At 39.7% G+C, this 19,846-nt stretch overlaps 1 protein-coding gene across 1 annotated transcript; it reads left to right on the forward strand.

The window, feature by feature from the left end:
* The first annotated feature begins 6,018 nt into the window (after positions 1-6,018).
* Positions 6,019-16,405, forward strand: upk1a (uroplakin 1a). Its single transcript, XM_072659235.1, has 7 exons — positions 6,019-6,084; positions 6,847-7,047; positions 7,713-7,787; positions 9,596-9,703; positions 14,101-14,277; positions 15,290-15,373; positions 16,358-16,405. The coding sequence occupies exons 1-7, from the start codon at positions 6,019-6,021 to the stop codon at positions 16,403-16,405; spliced, it is 759 nt and encodes a 252-aa protein (XP_072515336.1).
* The last annotated feature ends 3,441 nt before the right edge of the window (positions 16,406-19,846 follow it).

Raw genomic sequence — 19,846 nt, forward strand, 5'->3', positions numbered from 1 at the left:
TCTGAACCCCATAGAGAACCTGTGGTCCCTCATAAAATGTGAGATCTACAGGGAGGGAAAACAGTACACCTCTCTGAACAGTGTCTGGGAGGCTGTGGTGTCTGCTGCACGCAATGCTGATCATAAACAGATCAAGCAACTGACAGAATCTATGGATGGAAGGCTTTTGAGTGTCATCGTAAAGAAAGGTGGCTATATTGGTCACTGATTTGTTTTTGGTTTTGAATGTCAGAAATGTTTATTTCTAAATGTTGTTATATTGGTTTACCTGGTGAAAATAAACAAGTGAGATGGGTATATATGTTTTTTATTAAGTTGCCTAATAATTCTGCACAGTATTAGTTACCTGCACAAACAGATATCCTCCTAAGATAGCCAAATCTAAAAACAACCCACTCCAACTTCTAAAAATATTAAGCTTTGATATGAGTCTTTTGGGTTGATTGAGAACATGGTTGTTCAATTATAAAAAGAATCCTCTCAAATACAACTTGCCTAATAATTCTGCACACACTGTACATTCAGGAGCGCCGTGTGGGGGGATGGCGGTTGATGTTCTAAGGGTCTGGGACTGACAGGGGCCCTAAAAATGTATTGGAAAATGTTCTTTCATGCAAAAATTCATAGAATATTTTATTTAAAATGTTTATTTTTATTGTTTGGCAAAAAGTAAGCGCCAGAGCTTATGCATTGCTTGATCCCGCCCTGTTTTTGACATTTAATGGTTCAGTCTTCAAAACATGCGCAAATTGTAATAGTGTGAGCAGTGCAGTGCAAGTTGGGAGTGAAGCATTGTTTTGCATGGAAAAGAAAAATCTGGTTACCAGAAATGCAAAGAAAAAGACAAGGTGGGTGTAGGTGTCTCTTTGAAAATGAAGCTGGGTGTACTTGGGGCTAACTAAAAACAAACAGCAGATGTAGTTGTTGTAACCTAAAAAAACCTCTGAGCTTTCAATTAAAAAGTTCATAAAGTTCATTCTTGTATAACATCATACTATTATAGGTGATGTGATGTGGATGTTATAGGTGGGATCTGGTGATAAACAGCAAGGCCTTTAAACAACCTGCTAGTGATTTGATGGAGAGCAGCACCTGCCCAGTTTACATCCTTCTTGTGCTGTCTTTTCTGAAAGTGTTAGTTGGGTTTGATGTAACGGGACAGTAGATGGCAGCACTCTCTCATTTAAGCAAAGTGAGAAATGGTTGTAAAAGTTCTAAAACGACTGTTCGTAATTTCACTGATTTGCTGATTTTGATTTACCTTGGCAAGAATATCTATAAAATGTCTCTTCATGAAGTAAACGGCAGTGGATATAGAGAAACCATTTGTGAATAATGAGATCATCAGAAGGAGACTGCACAAACAAGTTTGATTTTAGTAGACAAAACAAAAAACAGACCAAGCACTATCTATCAGCACTTCATTGGCTCCAGTTAAATTCCGTATTGATTACAAAATTCTTCTATTAACATATACAGTGGGGAAAAAACCCACTCTGTGGGTAACTTCTTCTTTAAGAGGCTTCTCTGTCCTCCACTCATTACCTGTATTAATGGCACCTGTTTGAACTTGTTAACAGTATAAAAGACACCTGCCCACAACCTCAAACAGTCACACTCCAAACTTCACTATGGTGAAGACCAAAGAGCTGTCGAAGGACACCAGAAACAAAATTGTAGACCTGCACCAGGCTGGGAAGACTGAATCTGCAATAGGCAAGCAGCTTGGTGTCAGAAATCTACTGTGGGAGCAATAATCAGAAAATGGGAGACCTACAAGACCATTGCTAATCTCCCTTGATCAGGGGCTCCACGCAAGATCTCAGCCTGTGGGGTCAAAATGATCACAAGAACGGTGAGCAAAAATCCCAGAACCACACAGGGGGACCTAGTAAATGACCTGCAGAAAGCTGGGACCAATGTTACAAAGGCTACCGTCAGTAACACACTACGCCGCCAGGGACTCAGATCTTGCAGTGCCAGACGTGTTCCCCTGCTTAAGCCAGTACATATCCGGGCGCGTCTGAAGTTTGCTAGAGAGCATTTGGATGTTTCGGAAGAGTATTGAGAGAATGTCTTATGGTCAGATGAAACCAAAGTAGAACTGTTTGGTACAAACACAACTCGTTGTGTTTGGAGGAGAGTGAATGCTGAGTTGCATCTAAAGAACACCATACCAACTGTGAAGCATGGGGGTGGCAACATCATGCTTTGGGGCTGTTTCTCTGCAAAGGGACTAGGACGACTGGTCCGTGTACATGAAAGAATGAATGGGGTCATGTATTGTGAGATTTTGAGTGCAAACCTCCTTCCATCAGCAAGGGCATTGAAGATGAAACGTGGCTGGGTCTTTCAGCATGACAATGATCCCAAGCACACTGCCAGGGCACCAAAGGAGTGACTTCGTAAGAAGCTTTTCAAGGTCCTGGAGTGGCCTAGCCAGTCTCCAGATCTCAACCCCATAGAAAACCTTTGGAGGGAGTTGAAAGTCTGTGTTGCCCGCTGACAGTCCCAAAACATCACTGCTCTAGAGGAGATCTGCATGGAGGAATGGGCCAACATACCAGCAATGGTGTGTGCCAACCTTGTGAAGACTTACAGAAAACGTTTGACCTCTGTCATTGCCAACAAAGGATATATAAATATAAGTATTGAGATGAACTTTTGTTATTGACCAAAGAATTTGTTTTCTCATTTTGTCTCTCATAGTTGAAGTCTACCTATGATGTCAATTACAGGCCTCTCTCATCTTTTTAAGTGGGAGAACTTGCACAAGTGGTGACTAACTAAATAAAATGTCTATACAAGTCTATAGACACTATTCATAGAGAAGACACAGCCTATCTTTGACAGACTGAAATTAAGGTGGTCAGATGATCAATATTACAACAATCCAAGCTATACCCTTATAAACCGCCATGTCCCTATTTACCCCTGGTGCATCCCCTAATCACTGCACCTACTAGCCATACGTCATTCCACTAGCAGCCAGCAGAGGACACACATAGGGTCAAACCATATAAATACAGTATATATACATGTGGACAAAATTGTTGGTACCCCTCAGTTAATGAAACAAAAACCCACAATGGTCACAGAAATAACTTGAATCTGACAAAAGTAATAATAAATAAAAATTCTATGAAAATGAACAAATGAAAATCCAACACTGATATTGAACCATGCTTCAACAGAATTATTTTAAAAACTAAACTCAGGAGAAAAATTTATAAAGAGACAGATAATTCGAATGATAACATAAGAGCCCATAAAACTTCTAAAGAGATTAAAGGTGAACTTCAAGCTCAAGGAACATCGGTGTCAGATTGCACCATCATGTCGTTGTTTGAGCCAAAGTGGACTTCATGGGAGACGACCAAGGAGGACACGGTTGTTGAATACAAATCATTAAAAAGCCAGACTGGAATTTGCCAAACTACATGTTGACAAGCCCCAAAGCTTCTTGGAGAATGTCCTATGGACAGATGAGACAAAAATTGAACTTTTTGCCAAGGCACATCAGCTCTATGTTCATATATGGAAAAATGAAGCATATCAAAAAAAGGAACACTGCCCCTACTGTGGAACATGGAGGAGGCTCTGTTATGTTCTGGGGCTGCTTTGCTGAATCTGGCACAGGGTGTCTTGAATCTGTCCAGGGTACAATGAAATCTCAAGACTTTCAAGGGATTCTAGAGAGAAATGTGCTGCCCAGTGTCAGAAAGCTTGGTCTCAGTCGCAGGTGATGGGTCTTGCAACAGGATAATGACCCAAAACACACAGCTAAAAACACCCGAAAATGGCTAAGAGGAAAACATTGGACTATTCTGAAGTGGCCTTCTATGAGCCCTGACCTAAATCCTATTGAGCATACTACAGATGGTGAGCTCCTAAGTGACAGTACATTATTACGTTAGTATTTAAATATATTGTGATTTACCTTCAGTATTTTTTTTAATTGAGCAGTTTTACTCAACTGCATTTCCAAAATAAATCATAATTTCTTCTGCTTACATTTTTATTTAGACCTTTAAAATACTCCTTACATCTCAACAATCTCAATCAGGCTATTCTTCTCTCTGTCTCTCAAGCATAAGAATGTATTGTTGTATCAAATTCATAACAGTGTAAAACAAAACCACCAACAACTCTGATCATTTATCTTTGTGCAGTATGACTAATAGGTCACCCCCTATTATTTACCACACTGAGCACTTCCACAAGCCACCACATCACACACCACATGACAAAGACTTTTCACTATATATATATATGCGATACATACATTATTACTGAATAAAATAACAGTTATTGATGTGACAATAACCCTAGTTTGAACAGTAGAGTATGTAAAAGCATATAGCCGGGCTTTCCACTCTCATTGTCCTTTAATCCCAGTAAAAACTCAGATAAAACCTCAATGTCAAAGCACCTGTTCAGCAGTCAGGCCAGGCAGGGCAGGTTCAGTCTCGTCAGGGAACAGGTGTGGTTCTGTTTAACAGTCTCGTGTCAGTTGAACCTGCTGCATGTCTTAAATCTACACCCAGCTTCATTGTATTTCAGAGGTTTAGTTACACCTAACACTTACCTACCAACACATTACATATTGTCATGCATTTAAAAAGTAATTCATTAACATCTTTTAAATGAAGATAAATAATCTACACCTGCTTAATGTTCTCACTAAGCCAAAAGGGCTTTGGGTGCTAAATGTAGAAGTACTATTTCACCCACAAACACCAACAGTCTTAAATTAGCATGAAATTAGCAATTTAAGAGTAATGCTATACGAGAACCTCAGGACCCATCAGAGAGTCCACATTTTCTCCTCTATCCCTATCCCTATGTGTTACATATGATTTTATGGGAGACTTTGGAGTAGTTTGAGAAACACAAACCTGAAAGGAACCAAAAGTAATGAATTTACATCTATTAAAAAGATGATTATTAATACAGACCTGCTTAATGTTCACGGTTCTTTTTTTAACAATAGTAGAACCATTTTTGGTGCTGTATAGAACCCCATCTACAGATACAGCTGATATGCTGGACTCTATAAACAAGAACAATACTTAAAGAACCATGTAAACACTTAAATGGTTCTTTGAGTTGTCATGGTTCCATAGATATAACCATAGCTTCTACTAAAGGGTTCTCTGATCGATGCCATAGAAGACCTCAGTAGAACCATGTTGTGAGTGTGAAGAAGACTGTAAAGCTTTAAAAAAACATTCACATAAGTGAAATATAGGTCCTTTATAAGTGCATATAACACCATCCTTGTATATGGTTCTTTAAGGAACATTTTGAATTATTCTATATAGCATAAAAAATGGTTCCACAATCTTTTTTGATACTTCGTCAGTCAAACAGTCAATGGGTTTAATACTTATGTATACCTTAAACCCCTGTGCTCTGTGACCTTAATTACTCCCTAAGGGTTAGCAATTGGTAACTATACACAAACCAATGCAAACTGAGTTGGTCCTAAATTTTAACACTAGGAAGAAAGTGTTGTACCTTTACTTTTTTATAGAGGTTCTTTAAACTTTACAAAGGTTCTTCGTCAAATTAGCACATCTCAAGAATATTCCTTATTCTTGGTCGTTTAATGGTATTATGAGAAACACTCCTTTTGAGCACCTTCATTTTAAAGAATGTGGAAGAGTGAGGCATTTAGTGAATGAGACGTGCCAATGTGAAGAACCTTTGTATAATGCAGAGCTTTTATCAATCCAAAAGTATAATAGTGTGAGTTCTGACAGCATGTATGAGCTCTGTTTCAGAGCGTACCCAGAACTGCTATTTTCCTCTATGTTGGTGATAGGGGCAGAACAGGTTTGCTCACTTTTTTCCCCCTCCTATTTCATACCGAATAACTGATGGTGTAAACAAGCCTCTCCCATTGCCATCCCAAGCCTCTTTTTTCCCATACTGCTGAATATCTGCCCTAGCCATCATTTAGTCTTTGTTCGGGGCTGGTTTCACCACGACAGCAGATACGGACACACTACAGCCATGGCGAGCAGAGGAAGCCTGACCTGGCTGATGATCATTGTCATCCTGTGCAATGCATTCGCTGCTGTAAGTCTCATTTTTTGGTATTGATCATGTATTGATCATGTATTCATGTAGGCATTCCTAATCTAAATGCCAGATTACTGTGTATAACTGTGTGTTGCAGTCTCTGCTTCTTCTATAAAATCAATGTGTAAGAACAGTGTAAAATAGATTTTTAATAGCATGTATTCTTTCGTTCTTCTTTCCTACACCCAAAACTGCTACTAGTACATGGGTTTGTTGGGGCCAGTTAGTACTGTACAAACCAGGCTTATGTTAATGCTAATGATATATGAGTAAGTGGTTTTTAAAGGACCATCTACTGAAAGGTTCTTCAGATCAGTGGTTCTTAAGCCAATCCAAAGGGCCCTTCAGAAACAGTCCACAGTTTTGCTCAAAGTTAAATTGCAACACATCGGGACAGAGCAGTGATTCTCAACCCTGGCCCTGGAGGCACTTTGTCCTGCATATGTATTGCTTCTCCCAACACACCTGATTCAACCAATCAGTTAATTAAGAAGTCCTTTGAGGGCTGTAGAGAGTGTGTAGAAGCAGGAAAAGGGTGTTTCCAGGACCAAGGTTGAGAAACACAGAGATAGAGGACAAAATGTGTAGTCTCTGAGAGGCCCTGAGGGCTATTTTGTGAGCCATAGCTTTACTGTGTACTTAGATCATCGCTCTAAAGTTGCTAATTTCATGCATAATTAAATTCAATGAACCCTTTATGGAAGTGTGAAGTGTTTGTCTGAAAAATGACTTCAACACAGTTGTCTTGTCTCACTGCAGGCAGCTGGACTGGCATTATTTGCTCTGGCCATTTGGGTGGCAGTAGATGCTTATAAGCTATACCCAATATCTGGAGCGTCAGGGAAGGATGATATATTTGCCGGAGCCTGGATAGCCATCTTCACTGGTTTTGCCTATTTCTGCACGACCATCTTCGGCATCTATGCAGCTCTGAAAAAGAGGCGTTCCCTCATGCTGGCGGTGGGTTTCTACGTTTTCATGACAAAGTCAGAAGAACTGTGAAACTGCTTAGTCTTAATCTTAGTGGGGTGCAAATATCTAAACTCATAAACACATAAAATGTAAATTAGGTATCTTTAGAAGACAATTTAGCACATAGTCTGAAATTCCAGATTTCAACAGATTTTAAAATTTTGTATCTAAAATGAACTTAATGAGCCATAATGAGACCAAAATTGAGCATTTATTTCATTTGAATATTATTATAACATAACATTCCAAAGTCTCCATAATGAAATATACCAATATATAGATTTAAAATACATAAATGAAATTAGAACATATGGATTCCTTTAAATCCAACATAAATGCAAAATATGTACATATGTAAACATGTACATATATGTATTTACCTGCCAATGAAAAATACATGTTCCATGTATAAGACATGCATCCAACATGGGATTTTTACACATTTGTTTATAGTATACATGTACATATATTAATAAATATATTCCCACAGCTTTCCTATACAGCAATGTGATATATGGCTTATATTCACATATGTATAGGAAAGCTGTTGCATTACCCCCTCCCTGCTGGCAGTGTTACTGTCCCATGGTTTAACATTATGCAAACCTATAACCTCATTTTTTTCTCCTTCATTTTTGGGCCCTGTCCAACAGTATCTGATCATAATGTTTATCATCTTCATATTCGAGTGTGCCTCCTGCATCACAGCTGCCACCAACAGAGACTATGTAAGTAGACATTGAGTCACATTGATTCTCCCTTGATCACACTTGTAGTTGTCTAAATATAGATAAAGCATTATTATTATTATTATTATTATTATTAATAATAATAATAATAATACTTACAATATACCAACCAAACCAACCATAAATAACTGTAGCAGTACTTAAAGTAGAGACTACAGTTTCTACAGTCTACTACAGCTTAAAACATGCTAATCTTAGTGGGACACTTTATTAAAAACACAGCTTGTTTTATTAACAAAATATACTATTAGAGCAAGCAACAGCAAACTGACTCTAATTAGCTTTTTTAGCTGTTAGCTTTTTCATGTACACTATGCCTTAATCTGTCTGTCTGTGGTGTAGCTGAAGTTCTACTACATCACATCTTCAAGGACTGGAATGTCCCCTGAACTCACACCACACCCAAAATGCTAACATTGCTAATTCCATTGCTAGGCTAGCATTTTAGGTGAACTTTGCATTAATCTCTTTACTTATTGTTACACTTGATTTTACATCATTTGCTTCAGTGAATGTAACATCCACTCAAATCGTACCAAGAACTATCCTCAAAAATGGTAGTTATAATTTATAGGTATAATTTAGTTCAATAGCCACATTTTGACATCATAATACATAGCTCATCTCCATTAGCTTTATCCCTTCTGTGTTCATGGCGGTTGATCATGCCAGCCCATAGCTGATTACATTTAACAGTTTCTCCTCCATCAAATTACTACCTACTTCGAGGAGAGCTAAAATGATCTGCTAAAATGATGCTTCACCCAAGACTGCTACTGTTATTCATGGTATTGTAGGTAAACATTTACATTTACATTTACGGCATTTAGCAGACGCTCTTATCCAGAGCGACTTACAAGGTAACGCGTATTACAGAGGCGGGCCAATGTAGTGTTAGGAGTCTTGCCCAGGGACTCTTATTGGTGTAGCCCAGGATAGTCACCCAGACTGGGAATTGAACCCTGGTCTCCCACATGGTGTAATAGCTCACTAGCTGTTAGTGGTTTTATCTGTTGTGCCACACCAACCACTAAACCGCTCCTGCCTTTACTCACCAATTTTCCTTCTTAGAGGCTCTTATAGAGCCCAGTTTTGAAGCATGTAGATAACTCACAGTAAGAGCTAGCACAGCTACAGCCTCCACACAGTGGGGTTAGTTTTAACACAGTGGTACAACTATGGCTGTGACAGGTAGGTCACATAGGTAGAGATCAGTGATCAGATCAGTGAATTACATTGATCATATCGACAACAGTCATGTAAAAATGCCCATAAAAATGCTTGTAAAGGCCAGCTTTATAGCCTTTATCCAGCATGTGTTGCCAAAACTTGGTGCCAAAACTGGTTGAGATGTGCTAAGATAATGGGCCTACTGAAGTAGTCTGCAGGATATGTTCAGGACACATCCCTCTGCCGTTTGCTTTTTTTTTGCCAGTCCACCCCACTATTAGCCATGTAAGCATTTCAGACAGACTATCCATTTGACATCTTCCCTCTTTGCTGATAAATGTTGATCATGCTATCCAATCTATTTTAGGGTTTCTTTTAAATATCTTGAATTGAATAAACCTTTAGCCACATTTGCATATGTAGGAGAACTGTCCTTTTGTCCTCCCTGCCTGTTGCAAATATCATGCTAGATTAGTTTCATTCACTTTAGCCACGTTAGCATATATTGAACCTCTTCCCGTTCTACCATATTTAAGATAGCTAACTCATCCAGATTCGCTTCCATTCATGTTTATTTATGCTACAGTTCCTTTAACTCTCCTCCCTGTGTGTTGTAGCTGGTTGGTAATAGTAACCTGGTGAAGAAGCAGATGCTGCAGTATTATGCAGACGGCAGCTCCAAAGGAAGCCAGCTCACTAACACATGGAACAGAGTGATGCAGGATGTGAGTACACACACACACACACACACACACACACACATATACACACACACACACACACACAAGCAGAACAGTCTCTGCCCTTCCACTGAGCACCTCTATGAGCCACATTCCAGACCGCCTGCTCTTATAAAAGGCCATGTTTCAGTGTATTGTGGGCCTTACCCACAAGGGATTGGCTTTTTACCACACACTCACACACACCCTCTGGAGCAACATCGCCTCAAATTCTCTAAAACCCAGACTTGACACAGCATGTTTAACCCATCCTTTTCATTAGGTACACTCCAGGCGGTGTGTGAACCAGTCTGGGGGCTTTCGATGTACTAGCCTATTGTGTCCTGAAGCCAGAAACTGATAGGATACCTTTACTTCCGATGTATAGGAGAGCAAATTGAAACCACCAGGACATACGTACAGAAGAGAAAATAAGGCTCACACTAACGTGGGCTAAAGTTTCATCAAGTGTTTAGATTGCTGGATTGTGTAACAGAATTCACACCAATCTTATTGTGTTTTCCTTCTTAGAGGCTCTTATAGAGCCCAGTTTTGAAGCATGTAGATAACTCACAGTGAGAGCTAGCACAAATACAGCCTCCACACAGGTGTGTTAACTGTGTGGCAGTGTGAATGGCAAAAAACCCACACTGAATCTGACATTTACAATTGCAATTTGGGCCAGTTTTATATGCAGTATTGAAATCTGACGCATGTCTGATACCTATCAATATGACTCAGTCTAAACAGCCAGATCAGAATCTGAATCAGAATTCACACGACTTTTACGCCAATTCAGATTAAGTAGTTAAGAACCTTCAGAGTCCCTTAATTAGAACCCCCCCCCCCCCTCGCTTTCATGATAATTTGCTTCTGAGTGGAGTTACGTCATTTAGGAAGGAGGAGGACCCTGGAGCTCCTGCACCTCTCAATTTAATAGTCTATAAATTCCCATCTCTACCTTCCATGTTAATGCTGAGGTTTTTGCATCCCTGTCACCCTCCCTTTAACTCATATAAGTCATGTCTCTCATTTCTTGCTCTACTTATCAGAGGGGGCCAGAGGGGGTTTGGCCTTCTAGCTCAAAGCAGAAGTTACCTGAACTCCAGACCAACCTTCTCAGAGTTTCCTTTCTCTTACGGTCTTCTTCCACATTATCATAATCACATGGCATGGTCAGAACATGGTCATAATCATTTGGATGTAGATATTTTGTATATTTAGGGTTTATACTGTATATTTAGTCATATTCCTGTCCGGTTCAAGCAACATAGAACTGTATTGAACTGTGTTTTAACGGAAGTTAAGGTCCATTCACAGAGTCTCACACATATTAATGATGTCTTTCACACTGAAATTGATGGACTGTGGGGCTGCATAAATTGTTCGATTGGAGTCTGCTTTATTTTCTGCATTTTACGAATCATGCTGACCAATCAGAACTCCATTGTCATTGTCAAGGTCAAACAAATGAACATCAAGACAGCAGCAGAACAGCTCATCAGCTTTAATGACAAGCAACATGTTATTATAATAAAAAAAAAGTAGGTCAAAGAAAATGCATGGCGGAGCTCAGCTGTAGCAGTGCATCTTGTAACTATAGCATCCTTTGCTAATGACCACTCATGTGGAGGAGTGAAATTGAAGAGGGCAAAAGTAGCCAGGGAGCAGAGAAAAAGAAAGAGTGGAAATTTAAAAGAGCTATGGTGTTTCTAGACCCGGTTGCAAAAAATATGGGTCAGAAAAATCCTACTTGGTGTGCATAGGCCTAGGCTTAGGCTAGACCTAGGCTTGGTGTGCATACAACTAGCTGCTCTGCCTGTTACAGTTAACCCCCTGTCGCATTTTACCCTCTTAGACTCTATATGTAAGTCTACTCTTCATAACTACACTCCTGTCATATTTAACTTCAGTTTCATAGGTCCTAAAATAGAACCCTGGGGTTCTAAATATGCTAAACTACATAGTTACCAAATAATCTACAATAGTCCCTGCATTAAGACATAAAACTGAGTAATGAACCTAAGGTTTAAATGATTAAACTGTAGGGGCTAGAAAATAAATGATAACTAACACAAATGGGGTGGAAAAAGAGGCATGTTGTAGTTTTACAAGGAGGATGAATTTTATTTTTTGGCTGGGGGTGGAATGCTGGTACTGTCACCAGATTTAGGCTTGTGGGAAATATGTGGAAAAAAATGCAAACACTCTAGGAGGTGTGAGGAGAGCGGTAAAGAATGTGTAACTTCATTTAGATTTAAGATTTATGGTATGACAATACATGGACAAAAGTATTGGGACACCTGTATCCTCTGTCACTTGTTTCTTCTGAAATCAAGGGCAATAAAAAAGAGTTTATTCTGCTTTTGGTGAAATAACTGTCTACTGACGAGGGAAGAAGGCTTTCTACTACATTTTAGAGCACAGCTGTAAGGATTTGATTACATTCAGGGACAGGTATTGTGTCAGGGAAGTCAGAATGTTGGATGATGATCACCACCCCGTCTCATCCCTAGCTCATTCCAAAAGTACTGGATGAAGCACCAACCATCATTACAGAGAACACAGTTCCACCGCTCCACAGCTCAATGCTGGGGGGCTTTATAGCATTCTAGCCCAGGCCTGGCATTTATCTGCTCCAGGAAGTCCTATTCTATTGGCAGTACTTCTCCACAGGGACTAGACAAGCTGTGTGTGTGCATTAGCATATCTGTATCAGCAATGGGTGCAACTTAAAGTAACTAAATAAATTTATTAGAAGGGGTGTCCACAAACATTTGGACATATAGTGTATGACAAAGCGATGTGAGGGTCATCTTATTTACACTAGATGTGTATTGTGCAGTTCTTTTTGACTGCCAGCTTAAATAAGCTTATTAATTATGGAAAGCTGAGCTTGCCACAAATGCTGTTCTTCAAGTTATGAACAAGTTCTAACATGATGTTGAGCACTGGAGCTCAACAAGGTCATACCTGACAGATTTTAGTTTAAAATCTTTTAGCTCCTTACTGATCATTGCAAGAACTTCTTCACACACTATGCACACTTGCACACTATGTACACATCACTGTAGCTCGAGGAACATATAGCTCATAGTCCTTATTGTTTTTCTGTTGTTTCTCAAGCGAGAAAAAGGAAAGGTCAAGCTTAAGCGTTCATTCACATGAAATTGTGCTTGCATTGTAAACAAAGACAAGCAAGCGAGGCAAAATCATCATTAGTGGCTTAATCTTGCGTGCAGTGCTGTTCAGCCTCTGTCTGACTGTGTGAAGACATGCCTGCATTTCAAATATTCATCAAATATCTTAAATATCTAAAATGTCTGCTTCACATATTAACAGGAAAAGGACAGTATTAAGAACGGTAATAAGAAATACATGGCTTCATAGGTTTCAGTATTCTCATCATTCTTGAGCAGAAGTGGCCTATTGCTCTTCACTCTGCCCCATATGTTGATGGTGCACAGTTCTCCGTGGAGTGTTCTTTCAAAAAGTGGTGGTAAAGGACTTGCATCGACTCCTAGAAGCAGTTCTTGGCTTCTAGAAGCGAATTTCATTCACAAGCCGTCTTTCGCCCACAATTCTAACAAGAATTGCCTGTAGACTGCAATTTTTGCAACTGCTGGTAGACCCGTATGACCGTATGCTTCCATACACCTGCAAATTCAGCTACTTTCTTCACACTATTTGGCAAGCCCAAATACAATACAATCTGCTTTGTGACCCATTTTCCACACATCCAACGAGACTCTCACTCCACTTTACCACCTCTTCTCAGACTATGAATCCCATCACACATTTATAGCCCGATCGTCATCCTCATGCAACACCATCTGCAGGAGCCTGAAGTTACTACAACCTTAAACAGAGGAGCTTTTTTGTTTAATCAAGGAAACTAATATATAAAATAAATTTTATTTATTAAATCAATTGGAAATAGTAAAATAACCTACATAATTACAGCTGCTCTTGTTTCTTTTTTTCTGCACATATTTAATCATTTCCCATTTTTCCTCAGAGTGGGGCATATCTTAAATGACTGTTCGATACTTAATTAACCATTTATTCAGTGGTATTGACATATGGCAACAATGACTCTAGGTAGGGGGGGGGGTTCTATTCTTTTGGGAAAATGAAGGCTTTTGTGTAAAATAGTACATTTTTAATGATTCCAACCTTCCTTTGTCAGTCTATACCCCCTTTTTACATGCATACCACATTGCAAGGCCTAGCAGTGTCAGAAGGGCTCTGAAAGTGTAATTCAATACTGATACACAGCAGCAGCAATGGGAGATTTGGCTTGACATGCTGGAAAATACTCTACCAAACACACACACAGCCAATAAAACCAGGTCTGATTTTAAGGCGTTTTAATCACAGTGCTCCTCCTCTCCTGCCTGCAGGTGGAATGCTGTGGGACAGATGGGCCTTTGGACTGGATCGAGTTCAACTCCACCTTCAGGCAAACGTACGGCAGCACTTACCCGTGGCCGCTCAACTGCTGCAAGCGGCTGAGCAGCTTTGAGGTGGCGGACCCAGAGGGCTGCAAGATCGGCCAGAGCAGCACCATGTTCACAAAGGTAAAGGAAGTGTTCAACAGTCGTCGCCATCTCTTTATTTACAGCGGAAACACCAGGCGACACTTTACTCTCCTCTGAATCTCAATATGGAATAAATCACATACGAGAAAGCATTGCTTTGTTGCAGGCTTTAGTTTTCCTCCTTCCTTTGGTCATGAGTGGCCAAAAGAGTGTTTATTGATGCTTAGTCATGACATTTAAAAGTCTATGATGAGGTATATAAGCATACTTAAGTTTCAAAATGCACAGTTCACTCCCCAGTCCATATTTGGATAAGACATCATCAGGGCCTTTACCGTAGGGCTTGGCACATTTACTCCATTGGAAATCAGTTGTTTGTTGTTGTTCAGGTTTTGCCATTGGCGGTTTTATGTAGAACCCCACATGTCATCATTCATATATATACACATTTACATATGACTACATTTAAGCCTAGATTGAATGTTGTGCTGGTCCTGGCTTTTGGGGAATCGTTGCAGCTGTCCAAAGGATCCACAAGGGATCTTCAAAAGAAGATCACTTACTTTTCCCAACAAATCAGCCATAACATTAGAACCACCTGCTTAATGTTGAGTAGGTCCCCATGTGGTCCTGTGTTATCTGTCACCAAGACTTTAGCAGTAGATCCTTTAAGTGCTGTAAGTTGTGAAGTGGGTTCTCAATGGATCACATCAATGAGTGGCTGAAAAATAGATTTTATTTCTAGTCATTTTGCAGCATTTACCTTTACAACAGATTCAAATTATGCCACAAATAGAGGAGTTTTTACACAACAGCAACAATATAATTCTATAAACTATTATAGCATTTTTGTGTATATATCTTTTACACAGTATCCTGTAGTAAAAACTATACTGATTGTCTGTAGTGGTTCTTAGGCTTAAGGATCCTGTAGAAAGAGATTTGTTGATGCTAATGTTTCTATGCAAACGTTATAGAAAATGAGCAATGCCTGATAAATGCAGTAACCTTTGATTAAAGTTCTGATAAAGACCTGCTCTCACCTGTACAGGGCTGCTTCAATCACATCGAGTCTGTGTTCAGTCGTTATACCTGGGCAGTGAGCTGGTACGGCTTCTCTGTGCAAATGTTCGTGGTAAGTATGATGTGTGTGCATGAGAAAAATATCCAACCTATTTCTTCAGTGTCTCAACTTGCAATAAAAGAGTCTGATGTAAGTATACAGCTTAGGCTGCATTTTAGATAAAGCACAGTACTGGACAGGCAGGTATTGGGACACGTGCTCATTTATTGGTTCTTCCAAAATCTTTTCGATATGATTTGTAACTGTCTCTACTAGCCCAGGAAGATAAGCTTTTTGCTGTGAGGATTTGATTACATTCAGCGACAAGAATATTAGTGAGGTCAGGATGTTGGATGATCCGCACCTCACCCCCAACTCCACCATCATGCCATAGAGCACAGTTCCACTGCTCCACAGCTCAATGCTGGGGGGCTTTAAACCCTTCTAGACCACGCCTGGCACTAGGCATAGTGCTAATAGGTTCATGCTTATCCGCTCCAAAGAGTCCAATTCTATTGGCAATACTTCTCTAAAGGGACTAGACAAGCTGCATTCATTAGAACAGGTGTCCACAACCATTTGGACATACAGTGCATCTTAAAGGCACAGTAGCAATTCTGGCATTCTGGTATTTTGGTGGATAAGGCCACACAGATGTTCAGACATCTCAGAGTAAAATTTCTGTCCAGTCACTGAAGTGGTGGGACGAACTTCCTCTGGGTGTCCGAATGGCAGAGTCGCTTCCTGTCTTCAACCCCGACTGAAGATCCACCTCTTCCAAGACCACTTGGGTGAAGTGTAGTGTTGAGTACTGGGGTCTCCATACTGTCTTCTGTATTTAGTAGCATCTAAGCTTAGAGGTGTCTTTAGGATTCTAGCTGATACAAACTAGCTACGGGTGTTTTCTGAGTAAACAGTGGAGCACCTGAAGTCCTGAAGTCTCTCTAGATAAGAGCGTCTGCAAACCGACATATATGTAAATGTAAATGTATAATGTAGGATATGAGCTCTTCAAGTACATTGAAAATATCTAAAATGTGTGTTTTGGTCACCCAGTTCTTCATGCTCCTGATCGCCATGGTGTACTACACGCAGCTGGGCTAAAGGGATTACGGAGATACTTTGGCCCAACAATGCCCAGCGATTAATGGAACCAAAGAGCGCTACAGTTCCCGGATAGCTTTCCTGATTTTGGAATAATGCCGCTGATTCTGCCCAGTGTCCCCTTTGTCTTCGGCATGGAACTATTCCTGCAACACGGACTGCACACCACTTTAAATACTGTATGGATGGATATTTAGGTTCTGAGTGTTTGTGTTTTTTGAATGTTCAGAGTTTTGATAAATAGCTGGCATTTTTTTGATACCCTGATTGTTTTATAGTCCACCTACTAAGCATTGTGAGAACACGTTCCTGTAATAACACCCTTTCTAAGGCTACATCAACCCTACAGTGCATTTGGAAAGACTTGGAAAGACCTTTTCAATGTTTTTACATGTTTTTTTTTACTGTCATTCTGCTCTCAGTATCTCATAATGACAGATTATTTGCCAAATTTACATAAAACGAAAACATAAAATATTGCATTGACATAAGTATTCAGACCCTTTACTCAGTACTTAGTCTAAGCGCCTTTGGCAGTGATTACAGCCTCCAGTTTGGACACAAGGTTTGCACACCTGGATTTGGGTATTTTCTGCAATTCCTCTCTACAGATCCTTAATACCACTGTCAAGTTGGATGGGGACAGTCGGTGAACAGCCACTTTGAGGTCTTACCAGAAATGTTTGATTGGGTTCAAGTCAGGACTTTGGCTGGGCCACTCAAAGACATTTATAGGAGTTGTCACTATGCTAGTCCTGTGTTATCCCCTTTGTCATCCTGTGTGCTTAGGGTCATTGTCTTGTTGGAAGGTGAACCTTCGGTCCAGTCTGAGGTCCTCTGGCGCGCTCTGGATCAGGTTTTCATTAAGAATATCTCTGTACTTTGCTCCACTCAGATTCCCCTCAAGCCTGACCAGTCTCCCTGTCCCAGCCGCTAAAAAAAAAACACCCGCACAGCACGATGCTGCCACCACCATGCTTCACTGCGGTTCACAGATGATGAGCAGTGCCTGTTTTCCTCTAGACATGATGATTAGAATTGAGGCAAAAAGTTCAATCTTGGTTCTCACAGTCATTTAGGGGCTTTTTGCAAACTCCAGGTGGTCTTTCATGAGTCTCTTACTGATGAGGGCTTGTGTCTGGACACAGATTGTTGGACTGCTGCAGTGATGGTTGACCTTCTGGAGGTTTCTCCCATCTGCACACAGGACCTTTGGAGCTCAGCCAGAGTGACCGTTGGGTTCTTGGTCACAGCTTTTGTCAAGGCCCTTCTCCTGGGGTGGCCAGCTGTAGGAAGAGTCCAGGTTGTTCCAAACTTTTTCCATTTTAGAAATACAGAGGCCACAGTGCTCTTGGGAACTTTCAGTGGAGCAGATTTTTTTCTCTGAGCCCTGCAGGCAGTTCTTTTTCTTTTCATGGCTTGGATTTTGCTCCGATATGATTTGTTAGCTGTGACACCTTATATGAACAGGTGTGTCTCTTTCCAAATCATGCTCAATCAACTGAATTTACCACAGGTGGGCTGCATTCAAGGTGTCGAAAACCTCTGAAACAAATGGCAGGACTCCATGGATACATTTCAAGCATTATTATAAAGGGTCTGAATACTTATGTCCATGCGAAATTGTAATTTTTTGTAAAGGCCTCAACATAAAATGTGGAACAAAGTGCAAAGCATCCATCGTTTTTGAAATGTTACTCCAGCAAATGTTATGCTGCTTGTTAAAAGTGTAAAAAGAGGTGTAAAAATAATCATTTTGGAGCATTTCTCACTTTAAAAAAATGAAACACACCCCAAAAAAGAATATACAAGGTTTTCATTGGTTTCATGGTTTGCAACCAAGATGATATGTAGGGGTCACATAGCCTTAAGGATGATTCTCTAGAATCAAGACTCTTTATGTTGATGATTTTAAGTCTCTGACAATTGCACATTTACTTTCATATCATTTAGTAGAAATGACCTCCTTTATTGCAATTCCACAATCACAACTGATCCAATGTATTCTGTCATTTACTTTGATACATCTTGTGTACTGCTGTTGTACTAGTATTAAATAAACTACCACTCTGAAGTGCCATTCAGCTCGCCACACTTCTTCAACATTTAAATCCCTTTCCTATGTAAAAGTCAAGGCCCTAATTCGTAACCAGGTCTGTACCAGTAGAACATGTTACACCCTAGCAAACTGCTACAGCACAACGATATGTCCATATACAAATATGGGAGGTGCTGCTGAATTTGAGTCATGCCGGTGTGTTTCTGGGAGTGAATTCTGTGAAGGGCCGCCGACTAGTTTTACAGGATATTCTTCCAGGAGAGAGCGAGCTCAATAAAAATTCCATCTTCTCATATTACAGCTGACAAAAAAATACAAATAAATAAATAAATAAATAAAGTACACCTCCGCAGGACACCACGCTTGGGGACATACACCATCAGTAATCATAATAGTGGCCTCAGATCATAACAAAAGGGAGAGAAAAATGGAGCTTTTGTAACTAAATCTGTTCTTCTTTAGGTGAGTTTTTCATTTCCCCCCCTGCTAGATTCAAATTCTTTATTTTCTGCAATACTTTATATATAAGTATTGCAAGAAAATAACATTTAATTAGAATATTATAATAATATTTTAATATATTCATATAGAATTGTTTTAAATAATAAAAATACATATTTCGATATTTATTGCCATATTGCAATATTTTCACCAGAAACCAAAGTTCCAATATGTTGTGATGATAATAATGTAATCTATGTATTGAAGCCTGGAATGCAATAAGTGATACTGGGCAGCTACTGATTAGAATGAACATTTTCCTTTTGTATCAAGCAGCTTTAACATTCCACATCCTGCAATTCGACTATTGCGCATACATACGCGCAGTGTGAATAATATATTGTACATCCCTACTTCACAACATAATACGCTATATGTACAATTATCTCCAAATGCAGTTTGAAGGATGAAAAAAAAAGCACAGCAAGTTTATTATTGAGTAGTTAAATCAACAATCTGGTTCATTCTTAAAAAGAAGGAATGCACTGTGGAGATGGACAATGCCTTACTTACTGCAAAACCCAAAGAGCTTCTAAAAGTAGTCACAAACAAGCAGCAACTGAAGGCAGCTGCAGTAAAGGCCTGGCAAATTGACTTGAAGGAGGAAATTCAACATTTAGTGATGTCCACGGGTTCCTCATATTTCAGACCATGTTGGTCTGTTCGATTTCGTTTGAGCCTGTAAAAATGGAAGGACTGTGTGAAAAATGTCTGTAATTTCTAAACAGGTCTACTCTTCAGTCACAGCTTGACTGCAAAAACGGTGCCACTGTCTAAATACTTATGGACCTGAATCTTCTTGACTAACATTTTCCATTACACTGTGTACTCAAAAAGCAACTGTCCCGTGATCCTGTGATCTTTTTTTATGACCACTGAAG

This window comes from Salminus brasiliensis, chromosome 1, assembly GCF_030463535.1.
Source record: "Salminus brasiliensis chromosome 1, fSalBra1.hap2, whole genome shotgun sequence".
Classification (NCBI taxonomy): Eukaryota; Metazoa; Chordata; class Actinopteri; order Characiformes; family Bryconidae; genus Salminus; species Salminus brasiliensis.

Excerpts from the sequence above, each read along its gene's own strand:
- upk1a (XM_072659235.1), top strand. The coding sequence starts at position 6,019 with ATGGCGAGCAGAGGAAGCCTGACCTGGCTGATGATCATTGTCATCCTG. Across the intron at positions 9,704-14,100 it reads GGAACAGAGTGATGCAGGAT|GTGGAATGCTGTGGGACAGA; the intron begins GTGAGTACACAC and ends TCCTGCCTGCAG. Across the intron at positions 14,278-15,289 it reads GCAGCACCATGTTCACAAAG|GGCTGCTTCAATCACATCGA; the intron begins GTAAAGGAAGTG and ends TCACCTGTACAG.